This window comes from Syngnathoides biaculeatus, chromosome 19, assembly GCF_019802595.1.
Source record: "Syngnathoides biaculeatus isolate LvHL_M chromosome 19, ASM1980259v1, whole genome shotgun sequence".
Taxonomy (NCBI): domain Eukaryota; kingdom Metazoa; phylum Chordata; class Actinopteri; order Syngnathiformes; family Syngnathidae; genus Syngnathoides; species Syngnathoides biaculeatus.
In genome coordinates this window covers 10350274-10371278 of record NC_084658.1, presented here as the reverse complement: position 1 = coordinate 10371278, position 21005 = coordinate 10350274, and the positions used below count along the sequence as shown (strand labels likewise).

The 21005-nt window shown below is 41.7% G+C and overlaps 1 protein-coding gene across 2 annotated transcripts in view; it reads right to left on the bottom strand.

Moving 5' to 3' along the window:
- The window catches only part of kcnh2b (potassium voltage-gated channel, subfamily H (eag-related), member 2b), a 152903-nt gene that overhangs the window by 49398 nt on the left and 82500 nt on the right, over positions 1-21005 (bottom strand). For both annotated transcript variants that reach the window (XM_061805020.1, XM_061805022.1), the window contains 3 exons: positions 19948-20161; positions 17793-18115; positions 17487-17698 (listed from right to left, as the gene is read on the bottom strand). In XM_061805020.1, the coding sequence (XP_061661004.1) occupies positions 17487-17698; positions 17793-18115; positions 19948-20161 (749 nt within the window). The remainder of the gene's footprint in view (positions 1-17486; positions 17699-17792; positions 18116-19947; positions 20162-21005) is intronic.

The following is a 21005-nucleotide window of genomic DNA, read 5'->3' as shown; positions in this document are numbered from 1 at the left end:
CATTTGATCAGACCAATTCTTATAGGGTGACTCGAGGATATGCTGGTGTTCCAGTTACAGTATAACAAAATAAACGTATGCAAAAACAGAGTACACGCACTTTCCTTTCAAATGCTGATAAAAAATTACATCATTACCTTCCCTCTATGGGGCCCATGTTGGTGTCCCACTTAGCGTTTGGGTATTGCTGATGTCGGCAGCCTGAACTCCAACCACAAAGCCCCCGCCCCATCCCTTATCTCTCCATCCATAATGTCCTTACCCCTCAGATGGGGGCTTAGACTAAGGGGGAGAAAGGGGAACACAGGATCATACATCTTCCTCAGCATCCTATATGTGTAACATTCCTGCCAAGTGCGTGCGTGTGGTTGAAGTTTTACATGCTCCTGTGAGGATCCATGTGACGATAGTCTATGGAGGCCCCTGCCCTGACGGTGAACCGTATGATGAGAATGCCAGGTGTTCATACGACATTGTGGCATCAATTCTATAAATGGTTGTACGCTGCCCTTCTAATTATGGACTGAAAGTGGCGGTCACCTTCATTACTTTCAACATATTTGCAATTGGGAACTACGGAATGCTCGTAGCTTGTCTTAAATTCTAGTTTTACCAAAGAGTAATTCAGCATGTACACTGATGCTTCCAAATACCACAATGTTTAAACCTGTGGCAACAAAAGTGACTACACCCCCATGTGAAAATGCCCCAAGTGTCAATATTTTGTATTGTCTTGGCAAAAAGTGGTTTAAGAGTTACATTGTTTATTGTTTTCAAAATTAAATCTCAGTCGGAAAAGGGTGGCGTGCCCTCTCCAGGTTGGGGATGAGGAGTTCAAGTATCTTGGGGTCTTGTTCACGAGTTAGGGCAACTGGAGATCGACAGACGGATTGGTGCAGCGTTTGCAGTGGTGCAGACTTTGTATCGGTCCGTAAAGAGGGAGGTAAGTTGAAAGGCTAAGCTCTCAATTTACCAGTCGATCTATGTTCCTACCCTCACCTATGGGCATGAGCTGTGGGTCGTAACCAAAAGAACAAGGTCCCGGATAGAAGCGGCCAAAATGAGTTTCCTCCGCAGGGTGTCCGGGCTCTCCCTTAGAGATAGGGTGAGAAGCTCGGCCATCCGGGAGGGGCTCAGTGTTGAGCCGCTACTCCCCTGCATTGAGAGGAGCCAGATGAGGTGGCCGGGGCATCTGATCCGGATGCCTCCCAGACGCCTCCCTGGTGAGGTGTTCTGGGCATGTCTCCCCGGAAAGAGACCCCGAGGGATGACCCAGGACACGGTGGAGAGACCATGTCTGGAAGAAGTGGCTGGGGAATAGGAAGTCTGGGTATCCCTGCTGAAGCTACTTTCCCTGCAACCCGACCTGGAAAAGCGGTAGAAAATGGATGGATGGATGAAAATGAAATCCCCTCCAAGCTGTCTTAAAAACACGTTTGCGACATGCTTTTGTCTAAGTACCTCAAGGAAGAAGAATTAGATGATTTACAGACCCTATTTTTTGTTGTGCTTAAATTAGACTGTTTGAGAAATGCAGTAAAGTCTCATGCAAGTGAGCCAGAGCCCCATCCCTGCCCACTTACTTACTGCTGGACCATTGGCAAGTATGGATTACATTACCATGACAACTAGGGACAGAGCTAACAACAACATTAAATACTATAAACTGCAATGTGAATCAATTTGTTCCAGGCTCAAAATATCATCATTATAACGCCTTTATGTACTGTTTGCACACACAGTCATTCAGCGAACACCTTTCTGACCACGTTGATGAAAAACTGTGACAAAGTGAGTGTTTACTGTGTGTTACAACTCGAGGATGACACAGTGACCGGTCTATTCTACTCGGAGCAATTTGTGTTCAAAGATGACAACACCAATGCTGGCACTGACTGATCCTGAGTGACGCTTACTTTGGCAAACACTTGTTTTCCCTGACCCAACTTTGCATTCTGAATAGACTCAAGGTGTACAGCTGTGAGGGAAAATACCAGCTGGCTTGTAATGGTTTGTCCATCACTCAAAGAAGGATATGAAGCTAAATGCAAAATCTACATGACCTCTGATGGCACACATAAGTTATCATATAGCAACATATGGGAAGGGATTACTGAGCCCCTAATGTAACACCAAAAGTCACAAGGACAGGGCAAGAATGACAGCTCAATAACACCATTCTACTGAGAGCGGATTGATCCGAAAAGAAAAATGAGATAAAAACTGGATTTCAGAAAAAAGGAAATACTCTGGAGAATGCGGTAAAGGGTAGGAGGAGGAAGGACGTTGAGGATGGCGTGGTAGAGGAAAAAGCCCCAGGGAGGCAGTGGGAGGAGAGTTGGAAGTCAAAGGTTGGCTGAGGGCAATGTGAAGAGCACGCGCCGTATTAGGCTGCATAAGCAGGACGGTGATGCATGTGGAGAATGCCGGAAGCAGGTGAGCAGAGAAATTAAGGCAAGTGAGATTTAAGCAAGAAATGAGTTTTAAATTAGAAATAACTCCAACGATGAGCGCCGGAAGGGAGCTCAAGGGAAAAAAAAAAAAAAAAAAAAAGTGTTCTCAGCTTCAGGAAATTCATTCATTTGTCAGTTAAGAAATCCAATCAAATTTTGTTTTTTAGGTTGTCACCTGCAGAACAAACCACTTATTAGCACTTTTAATGAAACACTTTTGATAAAGGGTACTTGGCAGAATTCAATATCAAAATGATAGTGCGAGGACAGCTTTAATAAACACAGTCAGTCTTGCGAGTGACAACGCATATCGTGAGGTTGTCCTCAGTTATCTGCAAGTCTCTAGCTCCAATGAGACCAAACAAAAGATAACCAGTATCGAAAGTAGTTGGTATTTATCACTTGAAGTGATACAAACAAATTTCAAAACATCATTGGTGCACAATTACCGGCAATGTCATCAACGGAATAACAATCACTCAGATTTCAACAAGGCCATTTTGTGCATAACCTTTTTCAGTTTTTAATTTGATATTTAAAAAAAAAAAAACAAATGTATCCTCTAATTATACTACACATGTGCGCCACAAGTTGACCAGATGCTGCAGAATTAGACTTCAACAACGATCAATGTAACTGGCTAACCCAAAATAAAACCAGCAAATATACGATAACTAACATGCAGAGTGCAGCTATGCTGACATGGGTGTTAATTATTTTCGTTATTATTAGTTTTGAAAGGCCAAACATTGAATAGAAATAGTAAAGGTAATTAGTCTGGATATGGAGATTTTCAAAGCATACGAGGAGAGCTATAGGTGACAAAAGTAATTGAACACAAACCATAAAATATCCGTGGTGGGAAAAAAAAAGAACTTTAGAAAGGACCTGCAGTGACTGAATCATCCTCGGGAATGCCCAACAATGCTAAAATATCCATTTTGTGCGCCAAGGAACGTGTGTATGTGTTGTCCGTGTATACATAAGCAATTATTTCAGGACAGGGAGGACAAGTGCTAAACACCAGAGTAGTACAGCTGTGCGGTAATGCATGTGCTGCCGCCCTGAAAAGGTCAGACATGATTTTTTATTATGGATTAAATAATACGGCACTCTAATGAATCCCAAAGACCATTTCAGAAAACTGGGCTGATTGTCACACTGGTCACAAGGACCAAAAAAATTGTCTGAATACTCTATATCAACACATTAATTCAGCCTCCTGGGAGTATTCCTTTAAATGCGAGTACCAAGTATTTACGCCTCTGTGTAATATCTTAATGTGAGTACCGACTATTTAAGTCTTTGGACCACTCTGTAACAGCAGCCTTGAGTACAGAGTGACTCAACCTACTCATTATGAGAATGCATTAGGGTTTAAATTTATGCAGGTAAACTAGTGACAGAGTGATGATAATCACACATCAATTGTCTCCGAACATATACTTTAACCTGCATCTAAATGGTCTATTTTTTCTCGTTGGATATTGAAGGAGTTCGAAAATAAATGGGAAGGTGGTGATGACTCATACACATATTACAAGCTTTAAATATGTTTAGAGATGTAGTGATTCTGCCACCCAATTCAGTAGGCATCAGCTCTGTATTTCTGAAACTGACATACAATTTCAATCTCTCTTAATTTGGAAATGGGTTTTTTCCAGTGAAGCAAAGTCTTTCTGACCTTGACTTTCAGCCGAGAAAAGTGTCCATATTGAATTCACGTAAACACACGTAACTAACCAGGAATCATTGTAGAAAGATGTATGAATGGGGGCGCACTGCTATGTTATTGGTTGATCAAACGGGCGTTGTAAAGCATCTTTCTTTTGACTGCCAGCTGTGATCAAGAATCAGTGCGAGAAAACCAAATGGTGACAACTGTGGCTGTCTCCTATTAGCAGAGCTGATCTAGCACCCAAGCACAATACTTGTGTGGGAATGCAATGCATGTCTCCAAAAATCTGTATTTTCTGTTCCATTACAATAAGTTTGCAAAAACGATTTACTGCACCGCTAGCTGTTTCGTGAGTCGAGTTAAAAATGTAGCCGTGGAAGTGGAGAAACAGGTACGAGCTCCACTTGGGACTTGTCCCGGTCGAACCTCTCTCTCTCTCTCTCTCTCTCTCTCTCTCTCTCTCTCTCTCTCTCACAAAATTAATCTATACCTTTTTCGTTGGTATGATCAACATAATTTAACACAACGTTGACTATAATTACGCGGTACATATTTAAATTGCATTGTGCGGTAAACTAACCTTAGCAGTGTGGGGAGACAGGTTGCTTACAATGGATCCCGCCGCATGACGCACTCAGTCAGCCATTGATGAATTGGTCGTAGGCCTCCAGACCTTTGGAATTCTTTAGTTGGTCCACGGTATAAGCGCTCGTTGAGAAGAAGAGGAGATACTGGGCGATGTCTGGATAGGTTACCAACGCCCACAGTTGTGTGCTCCATTTGTGTTTCTCCGAGGCATACTGGGTCGATATTGTCGATCAAAGCACACTTCTTGTTGTAACGGTTTCTTGAAACAACATCTAATGGGCACCCGATAACTATCCAAAGTCTTTTTAGCCATCACGCTTCACTTTTAACAGTCGTCCGAACATTTGTTTAACTCTCGTCTATATGCAAAAGCATTAGAGTGAACAGCGCATCAGTAGAGTGAACCCATTCAACGGCCAGGTGCCCCGGATGTAGTCGCGTGGTCGAAAAAATTCTATTGGAGTGCACTAAAAAGCTTCTTCCCTGATAACGGTGATGAGGTTATTGTATACTGTCATCATTCATTTATGATAATCATAGTGATTACATAGAGACTGAGTACGACCACCAAATCACAAAAATCTGCAAGGCTGTACCACACCTCTCGGCCAAAGTCATCTGAGATCGGTGCCAGCACGACCCGAGTGAGGATAAGCGGTACGGCAAATGGATGGAAGGGTGTCATTGTGGAACGTGCGTATTGTGTGAAAATGTGTAACGCGTGCATTCGCGCACAAGAGCGCTGAGTGTTGTGACAGATTGGATGTGACAGTTTTCTTTGCAGCCTGCTCCAGGTGGGAATGACCTTTTAAGATGACAGCCAAACAGAGGCAATGGGATGGAGAAATGGGGGAACAACGAGGGACCAAATAGGTGTGAACACTGAAGGAATAGTGAAACCCCCATATAGTTACTGAGGCTGTGAAGGATTTGCTCTTTTAAACCTTGGCAGTCTTTAAAAAGGACCACAGGGCACTCAAAATCTTGCTCTTTGCCGCTCCAGTAATATAATAAAATTGTTGCTTTGTTTCATAATAAGGGCCCAGTGCAGTAAACGGAAATGTTTTCAAAAGATATTCTTTTTACATTTACTGCTAAAGTAAGCCAATTCATGTTAGTTTGATTAAAAACAAGAAAGGGTTGCTTTCAAGGTTCAATGTCATACTGTAAAACGTCTCACTGGAATTCATCGTCTGGTGACTCAAAGCTTTTCCTGGAAAACGCGTGATTTAAAGTGAATATTCATCTCCCATTTATCGCCATGCTACTTGCTGCACACTCTGTGTGTGTAATCAGGAACTAAAAGCGATGACAGGACTCTTAAAAAGCACAATGTCAAGCTCGAGCCATCACAGTTCCCTTTTGAGTCACTTTTGACACACTTGATGATGGTCAAACGTTTTGTTTTAAAAAGTGCTGAGATGACAAACATTCTCAACAAATTGCCTGCCCTTCCCCCGGAATGACCTCCACGCTGTCACCACTGAGTCGACAAAAAAAATGTATGTCAGCGGTCTCATGGGACACAATTACAGTATGCTAATAAACACTGGGATTCCTCTTCTGTAGTAGTATTTCCCCACAGCGTCTGGCGTCAACAACATATACACACTGTAGTGCTGAGAATACCAAGAACAAATTACAAATGTCATATATGTTATGGTATAAACGTACACCTTTTCCATGTCCGGTCAACAACGTTTGTATCTACATGTAAAGAGAAGTTCATGACCTTTGAGCAAAGTGTGCACTGAAGCATATATAAAGAGAGAGACAGGATTAAACATCCCAAATCATCTTAAAAGTGTCCATTTGTTGTCACTGCAATAACTATTTTAGGAGGTTACAGTGATCTCCATTGACGGTGGCTCAGCAATTTTATTTTATGCTGTTGTCGTGAAATAACTTTTTGAATGTCAACTTGAATTTCCCTGATGCTTCTTAATGTTTGTCGTCTCTCTGTACAATGTAATACTTGGAAAAGTGACTCATGCCACACTTTTGAGTTTAAAGATTATTATGGGGTCAGTGAAAATACTGCGTCTACCACTATTTAATGACTACTCCCTGCAGCCTCAACAAGAGTACAGTCAAAGCATACCATCACTACCCCCTCCCCAGAGGATGTACCATACCTCAGTTGAAAAGGCTTGAAGTATCCATTGTGATAAAAGTGCTCTTTTCAAACAACCACAACGCAACCACCCCTCACCTCCGTCACCATCTGTCTCACTCCACCTGGTGCCAGGGACAAGGTCAAAGTGGAGCAGATCACTTACTCTGCAGAGAAGATGATTGGCAGCAATATGCAAACTGTCCAGAAAGTGCCAGCTTTAAGACCCTGGGGTGTGTACGAGGGAGTTGGACCCCTTCTGTCTCACAGTGAAACGGAGCAGGGCCAAAACCAGAGATGATTTTTCAACAATTTATGTAGGTATTGCCGCAAAGTGTGTGCAATCCTCACTTACACCCTTTGAATTTGTGTAGAAACACCTTTACGCACCAGAATTATCAGGAATTATTTAAATAGATTATTTACTATTTCTTTTAAACTCTTTGCAGCAATGTATATTATTAATGACATTGTTTTAGAGTTTCTGTTGTTGCAGGCCTAAATGCTTAACCTTATATCAGACCCCACCAGTGTGTGCAGCTATTATGCGGGAGGCAAACAAATAATGAACTATTGTTTTATTTGTAGTCAATTAGCAGAGTTTCTTGACAATGCAAATGCCAACTTTTGCTTTTGAGATTACACGCTTTTCCCCCATGGCATATATGATCATCAGGAAGGGACAATGGGAGGCTTACATCTGAGCCTGACCGGCTCAAGACTACTTTCCCGAGGCGCACAAGGAATACCCTCTCTAACTTAAAACAAAGGTGACTCCAGTGACTTAATCCCAAATCCTCATGGTAAACATTAGGACGGCAATGAAGCCAATGTGTCAATGCCCCGAGATTACCCCGGAGACATGCCCCCAAGCTGAACTGTACTTAGGTCCGTGTGGCTTTTTGCTATACTTTAAATTCTGTCGGTTTCTCCTCTTGGCCTTCTAAGCTCATTTCAAAGACTGTCATCTATACACCTAAATGTGCAAATCCTTTCCAAGACTCAGTTTTCGCAGCCCCCTTCCAAGATGGACTAAGTAAAAAAAAAAAAAAAAAAAAACACAAAGGCATGACGTAACAAAACTAAATGCACCAAACAAATTAAATGGCATTGAGAGATTAGGGTGGACAGGGCAAGCAGAAAGACACACGGGAAATTGAGTATATTCGAGAGCCAAGTGCAGAGAGAAGCCTCCCACTGTGTTTAACTTTTGGGGAAATGAGTTTACCACAGCAGGTGTTTTGCAGAGATTCTCAACTCTCACGAGCCCGTGCTACATCTCATGGCAGGACACGCACATTGAGATTGAATTCTACCATGCACCCTGATGCCAAATAAGGTTGATACTGGTTGGACAACACAGATGAAACAAGTCTGTGCTATTGCTCCATGTCTTGGTCATTTTCCTGGTTTGGAAAGTGGCCCGCTAAGCATTCCTCTAGTCAAGAAAAGCGCTAACCTAGATAGGAACAAGAGAGTTATTGCTCACTGTGCTGTATACAAGGAGGCCGGGTTTTATGCGGTTGCTACAGTATACGTTTCCTCTGCGCGCATGTACATGCGCTGTTGAATTCTTCATTTATCAAGATGTACATGTGTAGAGGAATTTGGGGATTTGTGTGCAGTCATTTGTTAGCACACAGATGAACCAGAAATCTTGAGTCTTGTGAGCATCACAGTGCAAGCTGTTCATGCAGATGGTCCACACACAAGCCAACCGGCAGACAATGGAGAATCCCCATACACACATACTCACATCTCCCGGCCAAATTAATATGAGAACAGTGACTAATCTGTTGTGGCTCTGCTGATAATTAAAAAAAAAACAAAAAAAAAACAAAAAAAAAAAAAACATGACTTTCAATGTACAATCACAGACCACTTCATTGAGTACTGTATATATAATGAATACATGTGATCCAAGAAGTGACCTGCCATGAGAAAAATGTTCTGTTTTGGTAATTGGATAAAAATCGGTATTGTAGGGATGAAGAAAAATACAATGGAAAATGCTCAGAAGTATAGCTATTCTATTTTCAATTTTTAAATTTTTATTTTTATAGCTATTTTCCAAATTAATGTTACAACTGGCAATTTATACGATTGACTATGACTTCCTGATAAAGTAACAATTTCATACAAATATCAGTATGACTGCAAGACTGAACCCTGCACAGCACACATTAGAATTTTCCTAGCACATATGGCTCACAGTCAGATGTTCTGGGTTTGACTCTCCCAGCTCCATGAAAGGGCCACAATATTTGATACACCCCTGAGTATGATATGATGCACTTCTTTCTCTACAACAGCAACAATCACATCATTTGCTGCTGTGACAGTGTGATTAAAGTATTAAGTACGTTGACTATACTTTCTTCTATTTGTGAAGATTATTGAAGGGCACCTCAGAATTAGGAGTCTTAACTTTATCAAGGACTTGTTTGTCAGTTGCTTAGCTGCATTAGGGGATTCTTTTTCAGTTCACATTCAGTCAACCCATAAAGCCAACATAGTGTAACCCTCATTGGGTAAAAACATGTAACTAGTCACATTCCGCTCTTTCTACGCATTGTATTGTACAAGTATTGCTTTGCTCGAAAAGTGAGGCTGCAACACAGCTTGGCTGATGTTTACCCTGATATTTCTGACGGGTTCAAGGTCTGAACAAGGGCCCCCGATAATGACTGGGTTTAAATGGCAGCATCTGCTCCCAGAGCCTGTCAAACGACAAGGAGCCACCACCGCGCTGATCTCTGGAGAGGTTTTGTATTCTCCGGAGAGGCCTGCCGTGCTGTTGGGGCTAATCACCATTCGTGATGTGTGTGGGCGTGCGCCTGTTTGTGCGTGCATGTGCGTGACAGACGTAACACATTGAGTCAGCTATTGATTCACACTAAGTGTTGACCTTATGGGTGACTTAGAAAGTTCACATCCAGTTGCTTGTAAGCACGCTGTATGAGTTTCCTCGTCCACGTGTGACATCACTCAGGACAAATGGTATCCCAAAATGCTTTTACAAGTTCAACTTTGAAGCAAAAAAACCCTCTTGGCATTAAATTTGGATTCATTAGTAATTTTGTCGGTTATTTCTGTGACAACTATGAATTTTTCTTTCATTAACAAAAGGGTAGCAACAATTTTGTTATAGATTGATTCACCATTCCAACCAAACCATTGCACATGACATGTACTATATATTTGCCAAAATGCCCTGAAGGGCTTCTAATTATCAAAGCGAACTGCAGAATAACAACTTTACTGATGTTGTGTATGACATCACAGAGTAATAGCAATAACGCGCCACAAACTAATAGATGCTAGCTGTGGGGATCAATAAAAGAGGGTGCATATGTGTATGCTCGTGTGTCAGAGATGGAGCACTATGGTTCTGTACTTGGTTCACTCCACTACCTTTTGAGATTAGCCGGCTTCACCGCCCCGCCCTCCGACTCGCTGCTCGCATGATGGATTGTTTCTGAGGTGGCTGCCTGGCTGGCTCACTTACTGTACCTGATCTTGGTGCAACCATTGAACCTCTGGGGATTGATTGCATGACACGCAGCTCAGGTAACTTCAACTGAGGAGGTATGACTTTTCTTTTCAGAAATTCTAATAAGCTCTCTGCACATGCAGGAGCCTACCAGTCCGCGGTGTAACGCACCCCTCACCGAAAAGCCAGCTGGAATAGCCTCCAGCACACCTATGACCCTAATGAGGACAATGCGATAGAAAATGGATGGATGGAATCTAGCTGAATATTGAACACAGCACTTATACTTGGTATGCACTATTATGACAGTAGAGATGCTCAGAAGGACGTACTTGATGGAGCCACATTTCCATAAATATTTGTGACAGTAGGAATGACATTACTTGACATGCCATTATTGCTAAGGAGGAGGACGGTATCCTGCATGAATGATACAAGTAGCAACATTGTGGGGAAAAAAATAGTTTGGACCCCAATAAGTCCAATAACTTCTGACCAATCTCCAATCTACCCTGTTTTGTCAACTTCATGGAGAAAATAGTTGGTACATTACTCCTCTCCCATTTAGTACAAAACAAGAGCATTCACAAGCCTTGACAGTCTGTTGTTCATCTCCTTCACAGTCCTGAAACTGCGTTCGTCAAAATCACTAATGGCCTTCTCACTGTAACTGACCCTGGTTCAGTTTCCCTTTTCATCCTCCGCGACCTCAGTCGGGTTTATGACACGATCCCATATCCGATCCTCAACGCACACAATGATCACACACACACACACACACGATGCCCTTAACTGGCTCCATCCAAACTGTGCCTTCAAGACCACATTTAATTTGTTTAGTGAAAGTCTCTCTCATTTGCATCCCTGCAGACTCTTTCGGGTGGCTGGTTTTCACGAGGCCTTAGTGGGGTCGTCGGATCACACTGGATCCCTCGTGTGGGAGGTGTCCCGTCCACCGGGTTGCTCTCAGGTGAACTCATGGGCCCTACCCCGCCTCTTGAAAGGACGGGGTGGGCTCCTCTCCCGCGATGCAGGCACAGAAATTACAGGACACTTCTGTTATTGTGCACGTGAAACGGTGTCAAGTAACTTGTCTGCAGACACACACCTCTCGGACTTACTTGCTGGGTGTGGAGCAACTCCTCATCACGACAAACTATGCAAATTTATTGGGTATCCCCTCACTTCCACTCTGGTCCCACAGATTTGTATAATTTACATAGTCACTCCAATCCCACTTCAGTTTTGCACTCAGGTCCACAACCCGTGTTCTGCAGGCTTCCTTTTCAGGGTGTAGCACTAATGACCCATATGTCATTGTACTCGGCATACAATGGTTTACTTTCCTTATCTTGTTTTGCCTTCTGTTGTCTTGTTTTCCTACATTATTTAGTTATCTTTTCAAATACACATTTTTTTTCAGTCATTCATATTTAAATCAGTGTTCTGGTTTTGTTGTTGTTCTTGCTCTTTTCAACTGAATAAATATCCATTATAATACAAAGAAACCACAAGGGCATTTTCAAAGGTCCACAGTAAATGTAAAACTGTTCCAGTATACAAGGGATAAAGCTACTCCTTTCTGCTTAACCTAACACCTGAACAGAACAAAAGATGAAATCATTCTGATTCAGGTATTAAAGTAGAATTGGGCATTTGGATTTGCAGTGTAAAACCATCCTAAAATCCAGTACATTTACATGAAATCAACAGAAATCACAAACTAATCAATGGTTGTGTTTTCATCAAGCTCTACTCCCTCTCTGATTCAATTACCTGTTATGATGAGGACTCCCATGATTAATGGAGCCGGGGCAAAGGAAATGGGTCATACAGTGCAACAGTGCAGAGGGACGTGGAGAAGGGGGAAAATGGGGGAGTGCTCAGTGATAACAGGTGTAGTTTTACCAAAAAAAAAAAAAAAAAAAGAACAAAGAATATCAGCTATAGAAATGGGAAGAGGAAAGTGAGCAAAAATGGACAGAACGGTGAATGATTGCTGACGGGCTTGATGGCCTTGTGTGACCGAGCCATGCTACGAATAATGAAAACCCAAGAGTAATTGACGCCCACCAAAAAAGGTTTGCAATCAGATCTTGATGCCACAAAATAGCAGCCAATCGCACCATTTATTTATCATGTAAGACTTTGGCCTGACTAAAAGAAGCTCCTTTCCTCAGATCAACATAGTTGCTTTGCAACAAGAACCCACCAGACGACGGCAGAGGGATATTTCTACCTGTATATTACATAAGTTAATAACTGAGGATAAGTTCTCCATGAGAATCAATGAATAGGCAAATGTGAACTGTAAATATGCGGGCGTGTTTTGCGTTTGTGACAGGATGTTAAAAGCGACATCAGCGGACAAAATCCTATTAGTTGTTAGCATTACTGTTTTCATACATTTTTTTAAACTCTTGAGCATTTTTAAATTTATTTTATTTGAAAACTTTGTCCTTAGATTGAAACACCCATACGACAGTACCTACAAAACAAGTGGAACTGTAATACTTGGAATGAGCCTTTGTTTTGGTCAGTTAGCGGTAACTCTTAAAAGTTTCAAATGCATATCTAAATCCATGCAACCTTGAAGCAAAGCCACAGCATTCCTAATTTAGAAGTAATACCCTACACACATTTTCCATTTCATCTCAAATCAATTGTGATTGCCCTGTGAAACAGTGTCATCGTGTTCTTTCACAGACCAAGTCCAAATTTGCTTTCGAACAACTAAAGTTACAATATGTAGAGCGTTACAAATGGCAAAATCAATGGCTGCCTAATGCTGTTTGAGGGAGGCAGAAAGGGAAACAGATTACCGGTAGTTAGATATAGATTAGTTGCTTGAGTTGAACACGAGAGACTGTTGGCAAAAGTTGTTTCGGTCAATGTTCCACATCAGCGACAATTTCGTTTCCTTTTTTCAAGTCCCGTTTGCATGTGACCACAGTTTCCTGTCGACCAATTTGTACCCAGACTTTAAACGTGCTAGGGTAGACGCAGAGTATCTTGTTTGTTTCAGTTTAGTCAAGATTACGCATAATATTTCCATGTCCAGGAAAGTGTCGAAGGAGATATTGGAGTAACAGCCAGTTTGTTTTACTGGATTGATTATTCCATCTTGAAGGCTCCTCTGGTAGCGCATCTTGTAGTGAAGATGCTCCTCTCGCGAATATGCTGTTGGGAGTGAATTATTAATGATAGCCTGGAACCTCCGTGTCTGCCTCAGAGTGGAGGCAGAATCGGGCTGTAATTTCTCTGTAGAGTTAAGTTTCCTCTAACTACCTCCCACATTCGAAAAACCGGTGCTGAGTTACAATGAAGACTCTCCACTCTAACCCATACCTTTCTCTGACCCATCGTTTTACTGAGTCATATGCCCATAATCCATTTAAGAAAAAAACAAAACAAAACAAAAAAAAACAGTGGAGATACTTAGATGTTTGATGGATGTATGGACATAAATGTGCTAGTCAAAGACTTGCTGCACAAATGCTGCAAAAAGAGTATTGCACTGGTATTGTGCTTGCAGCTTTTTTTTCAAGTTTAAAGCAGTAATGGTTATAATTTCATCCACCATCAATTGGAATAACAGTTCGTATCATCGGAGCAAGCAAACCAGTTCGGCTGTGAGTTACATAGAAGAACGGTGAAAGCGCATAGTTTACCCATGTGTATTTACTTCATAAAGAGTATATATGGTGGCTATATGCAAAGCATCCAGACACTGACAAGATGCCTTTTTTTTTTTTTTACTTTCTGGGTCATTGAACTCACATGAGGAAAACACTCAATCAGTCTGAGGTATCGAAGCGAAGCCGCAGAGCGGGCAGCTAAATTACAGTCCTGCAGGTTGACTGTGTCACATGCTCCTAGACTCCATTCCAGCCCATTTAACTGAGAGAACGAGGCACTGGTGTCAGAGTATGTAAGGATTTTGTTAGCTAAATATTATAATAGTGACATGTGGGGGAAAAAGCACTCCAACCGAGGGGGGAAAAAAAAAATAGTTAAAGGGGACAAGGGCATTCAAGTACGTAACATAGCAGCCTGCTCGTAATATGATGCCTATTATGAAAAGCGTGCCTTCTTTATTCCGCACAATGCATGCATGTATAAAGGGGTAGTGGTAACTCGGGGGTGAAATCAAGCCAACCCACAGTCTTGTCTGTCTGATGCACAGCTCTAAACAGAATAAATGAAGTCATTTTCCTCCAGGTAGACTGAGAGCGGTTTTCAATGAGGAGATGAAAAGCCCACGTTTTCATTAATTTCTGCCCTACTTCACAAACATAGTGCTTTGCCGAGACGCTGCCGGAGGTGCAACGGCTCACCGTAACGAGTCTAATGTTGAGTCCAGCCTTAAAACAAAAACACGTGGCACCGCTGAAAGAAAAGTGTGTCGCAGATTCCATCTTTGGAGGGTTTTTTTTTTTTTTTTTGGTGCTGGTTGACATGCTCAAAAGAAGTGTGCTGCAGTTTTTTCAGTTACAGTTGGCTTGTGAATTTAAATGGGAACACACTGTGATGAGGGTGCCAGGCTCTGCAGCCGCTTCCTCTGAATAAATAGTTCCTCAAAGATACAGTAGATGTGCTTTCTGCTTTCGGCAAAACCCCTTCAAAAACATTTCAATTGGAGTAATACATTTGCATCAGCCAGGAAGGTGCAAAGTGCTGTTGTAACATTGAAACAAAAACCACAATTTTAAAGTCCGTTTGGTTCATATTCACTGTAGGAGGAGAATTCATAAGAATTTCAACTCCGAGCCACAGAGGAGCGACCCCTTACACTATAAATTAGTCTTCTAGAGTCAATGCCAAACCAATCTTCCTCATCCAAATAACCGGAATAGAAATAATTACCAACTTAATATGCCTGTTCTGTGCCCCAATTGGGTTTCTACCATATCTGAAACACTATTACTACATGATTCTCATTTGTCATGTGAGCGTGCAAAGAGTTCATGTTCTATCAGGATCAGAAGTACTACTCGTGACCAAACATTGGTACATTGGTTGTCATAAACATTCCACAGTTCATTGCAACTATATTATATATACACAAAAAAAAGCCTACTTGTACACACTACAACTAAGTCCACCTTCTTAAAAAAAATACAGTTTTTGTTAGGAATATTGGATGAGATCAGTGTTGCAAGAGTACTTGGGCTGTACTGTATATTTGATGTTGTCTTATAGGGTTCACCATAGAAAATGTTGACTGCTCCTTGAGTAGTTTGATGTATGTATTTCCTGACATTGCTGAACAACGCAAAGTGAATTTCCCATGATTCCCTTCAAACAATGGAACCATCCATCATTTGTCACCGAGGTGAATAATGTATCATTCTCATGGGTCATTGGAGAGAGAACTATTCATTTTAGGACTTAATGAAGATGAAGAATTAATCATTCAATTCTTGTGATTTTTAAATGCCTTTATAATACTTCACCCGTTCATAGCACATATAATCAGCACAAAAATGCTTCCAATATCTCAGTTTTAATTCATGATATGACAATTAGAATTTTTTTGTCCAAATTTTAACAAGAATTATGGAATTTGACACACATAATTTGCCTTTGTGACTCACATAAAATCAGGTGGCGGGCCTTTAGTTTGACATTTGTGCCTTACTGCTTCCATTGTATTTTACTTTTCTGGTTATGTACTTGTGATGGGAAGCAACACAGTCAATAAATACAAATCAATACAAAACATGAAAATGGAAAAAGGGGTCAGTCTTCCTTTTAGAGTTTTATGGGGCATCGAAATTATTCAATGTTTGCTTGGATCATCAACATTTTGTAGCTCTTAGGGTTTTGCCAAGGCCTGACATCCCACCGCTCAATGAGATGCTGCCATCTTCAGGCCTGATTGGACATTACAGCTGGACGTCACAAGCCAGGTACTATTTCTGACATAATGGTACATATTCCAGTGCGTATGAGGGTTAAAAATTGTAGTCTAAAATTTGATCTGATTTCATATATGCTAAACATTGTGATCTTGAGGTGTTCTTTCTGATTAGTGATAATTTAAATTGCTCATTAACATTTAATACAAGGGGAAAAAAAAGCAAAAATACATTCTAATCATAATATGCAGTTTAAAACTTCCTGTTCTGTCTAGAAATAACATTTGGCGACACAGCTGGTGCTGAAAGATAACTACTGTATGGATTAAATCGCATTCATTCCTGGGCTGCACACACATGCAAAGCAACTTGGCGATGCGTTTTGACCTTGCCATCTGCAACTCACATACTGTACTACGATTACATTATTGGGTTGCATCACCAACTCTGGATTATTGTCTGTTGAGAGCAGGAGAGGGGGGGGGGGGAGCAAAATCGGATCAAATCATTCCCCTTCCATTAGTAACCCTCTCCAGGCTACTGTCCTAACAGAGTGCTTCACTTTCACTTTATTGATCTTGCTCTTATATGAGTTCCTTCCAGGTTATAAGGCTGGAAAGCAAAATGAAGGGAAACTAATTCAATTGGATATATTGAAAAATAAACCAGAACAGCCAATGGTTATCAGCGGCAAAACAATAGCACAAGTGATATTATTGAGTATCTTCTTCCCTCCACCCCACTGCAGTCATACACTGGTAGTCAAAGACCTTTGTGCTGCCATTTGTATCTAATCTGCCCAGCGACTTCAGAATTAAAATTGCTGGCCCATGGAATTTAAACATCTTCAACCAATCCGACTTCAAATTCATCATCACAGGCCAATGTGATGGCCCTCGATGACGTCATAACTATTCCGTGACTCTGATGCTGCCAACTTGGGACTTGTAAAAGCAAAATATGTCTGTAGCAACCAGCACATATTAAAGCACACTGATTTGTTCAAAATCCTTCTTATTCTTTCTTTATCCATCATGTTGCACAAAAAAAAAAAAAAAAAAACACCTAAAGCCTGAGCTTCAAATGTAACTTTTTCCCCAAATGTGATCACCACCACATACTGCAACCAGCCATAATCCCAGACAGTCTGAAACCCATTTCATCACAAAAATAATATTGCAAGATAAAGTGAGGAGCTTCTTCAAATGCAACGCAAAGCAAGGCAGCCCATAACAAGTGACCCAAAGACCACCTCGGTAATGCCCGTCTATGCCACAGTAGAGAGAAACTCAGCCCTCACCTGCGTGACTTTCTCCGTCACATTGTGCGTACGGTCGATGAGTTTACAAGGCGCAATGATGTCCATCTCCCCTGTGGGCAGGGCGATGAGCGGGTCGGGTTTGAAATCCACAAAGTTCAGGGTGATCTGAGGAATTTTGGAGATGGTACGGTACCGCATGAGGTCAGAGTCTGACGTGGAGTTCAGTATGTTGGACTTACTGTTCACTGCCCCTGGAAACATGCAGGGTATAAAATGAGGTTAAAAATCGCAACATATGTGACAAATAAACATTTAAATAGTTTTGCAACACCCTCTCTATCGCACCAGTGCTTCCCAGTCGGACACTCGCTCTCCGGTTTTTCCGGTCCCAGTCCGGCCTCATGGCCTCAATCTCGTCGACAGAGGACGCACGCCTCATGCTGTGGAAGCTCTCCCGCGAGCGGCTGCGCGATAGCGAACAGTTAGAGCCGCAGGCGTCCTGGTTAAGGCTGAGGCGATGGTGGGGTGCTACGCAAGGGGACGACTGGGTCAGGGGTCCCACCAGGTGGGTTAGGTGGTGAGGTGGATGAGGGGGAACAGGAGACACTGAGTCCAGTAAAGTGTGGTGGTCTTCCCTGTGGTCTTCTGTCCAATCTTGTAGCGGTGACCTTTAAAACAGAGAAACAAAATGTTTAATTATGATGCTGATACTGAATTGGAAATGACAACGCGCTCGGAAATTGGATTTGGTTACTCAGAGATCCTGCTGATGTGAATCACACACTAAGTTCCATAAAGAATATACAACATGCTATATTTTAGGGCCATGCCCCAAAATGTAAATATGTGCTAAAAACTGACACCCGCACCCCCGGGTGGAGATTATAGTAATGACAAAGCAATTGTGACTGGACAGTCTCTTCTCAGGTGATGTCATAACATGATGGGCCCATCACTGCTTTTGATGTCAATGACCTCGCCTTTATTTCTGTAGGAATATACACATTTTCACACATAACCACATCATACACAACATCACACATATGCATAATGTTTTTTATGGCAAAGATTGTCCCTTTATTGATGCATATTTATCTATTTTGTAATACATTATTATATTATCGTTATGACTATTATTCATTATATTGTTCATCTATGTGTGATATGCTTTTTGCTGATTTACCTATTTGCAAACTCTTTGAACCTATCGCCAGTTATTTCCTGGAAAATATATAACCAACTCACTCTTTCATGTTCAGGGCCAAACATGGTCTAAAAGTATTGCTTAAAGGTCAAGTGTCATCCCTATAAACATTCTGAAATAGATATTGAAATTAAAAATTCATACATTATTCACTTCGATGTCCATACGAAAAAATAAATATGAGCGGAGAGCGCGTCATCCATGCTCAAAGTTGCAGAAGTGTCATCCAAGTGGTCGCCATATTGGCTGCATTTACTGTCCGTGACGTCACCCCGGACATTCACCACTGAAAACATGCTGTGGCCCCTATTGTGGGACACGCCCCTTCAGACACGGAAGCTTTTTTCGAAGAAGAGAACATCTCACAATCGATTGAAGTGTCCGGGGCAATATTACCCTATTGTTTTGAGCCATATTTAGATGATATACAGATTACTTCTAACAACAGACTCCCAGATAGCACGGCCAAAGCGGTGCTCGTCGGTGAGCCCCGACGCGGAAACTGTCCAACGCGCACATCGACACATTTAGCACCCGTCATAAGTACGCGGATCTTTTGTTACATTATGAGAGATGGATTACGTGGTCCCCTCCAAACTATTATTTTTTGTTTAGTAGCTGTACACACACCTACGTGTCATTTGGAACCCACGAAGCTCTCGTCGTTTGGACCCGTCCAATCCATTTTTCACAATGAACCGGGTCTCTTGGAAACTTATGAAATGCAAATCCATCCTACAGAGTGTTCGAGCAATATCCAGTAATGCAACAAGCTGGGATTTTGGCTAACACGAAGGAACAACGAGCTATCTTCCCGAAGGTAAAACTAATGAGCTTGAGCGTGCTACTGCCTCCGACGTCACTTTCTGCTTCTAGTCAAAAACAAATCCCGTGAGAGGATTTCCATGGCGGGAGTTACAAAAAGCCATAAACGTCAAAATCGTGTTTTGTGGTGAAAAAAAAAAACGCATGGGTCCATACCGGCTGCCGTCTTTTCGTTATTAACATAATAAAAATCATCCATTTCATGACACTTGATCTTTAAGGTCCATCTTGTAACATTGATGCCAATGAACTATGTTGAAATAAGTGTAGGATTTTCTCGTAAAGTAGTTCTCTATAATCTTGTGTATTACAATAGCAACTGTTAAACCTTTTGAGGGGTGTAAATTAATCGCAAATTAATGCTATTGGCAGGCTCGGCCCCTATTCCATTGCAGCGAAACACTATTCAAATAAATGTGACCCCTGTGCACCCTTCTCATGTCATCATGCAAACAAATCTTTGAGATGTACCTGCTCTCACTGATTTTCTCTGTGTGATCTGACGGTAATGGGGGAAGGGGCAGGAACTCCCCAAAGCCGAGGGACTCGTGACAGTGGCTGACCGGGTGCGGCGGCAGAGGGGTCGCAATCGGAATCAGACCGGATTCGGCGTCGTTCAGAGAGACTTTACTGTTGGAGAGGGAGCGCAGCAGGGGAAGGCGCAACTTGAAACCTCTTGGACGACCTGATGAAGGAGAAGGCACAGTGTGATGGAGGGGAGATTGTGAAGGGGATCACGTTGAGCCGTAAAAGGCTTTGACGGAGGAATTTGGGACAGTGACATTGATTACAATTTAACTGCAAAGTTCGGGACATGACTTTATTAAAAGATATTAACATTGAGCTACAGCTACCTCAGGGTATCTCTGTAGAACATTGAGTTCAGAGACAGCTTAGAATAAACATCATCACATTTTATAGGACAAAAAAAAAAATGCAGGACACAAATAAATCATTATTTTGCAAATATCAGGCCACCTGTTGTATATGTGGATGAATGGAACACTGATCTAAGGGGATTACACTGATGGCGTTTCCAAAGAGCAGAACAGTTTGCTCCAGTTGCTTGTGATACACGGCTTACGCCATTCCCAGTGTCAGCAAATGGGAAAGGTACAAATATAAATGACTTAGGTGCACCCTTCATTGTGGTACCAAAACAGTCGAGAAAGCAAACACTGACAACAGATTTATGGATGTCAAGTTGAGAGTTTGGTTCCCACAGAAAGTCGATTTTTTATTTTATTTTTTTTTTTTTGGGGGGGGGATTGAGATTTTCCCTTTTAGGAATAGTTGAACAGCATTCCAGCAAGCTAAACAGATAGCTTATCGTTGTAAAACACCAAACCTCAGAAGCCCAGTTCAGCGAGGATTAAAGGATTAATTCTGTATCTGTATTTTGCTTTTTCTTTGCATTTTGTAGATTTTTTCATTTTTATTTTTTTTTGTAACGGCACTAAAAAGAGCAGCCTTAACAACTCCAGGCATTAGAAGATCAATAATTGAGATGTAAAGGTTAGAACATTCAC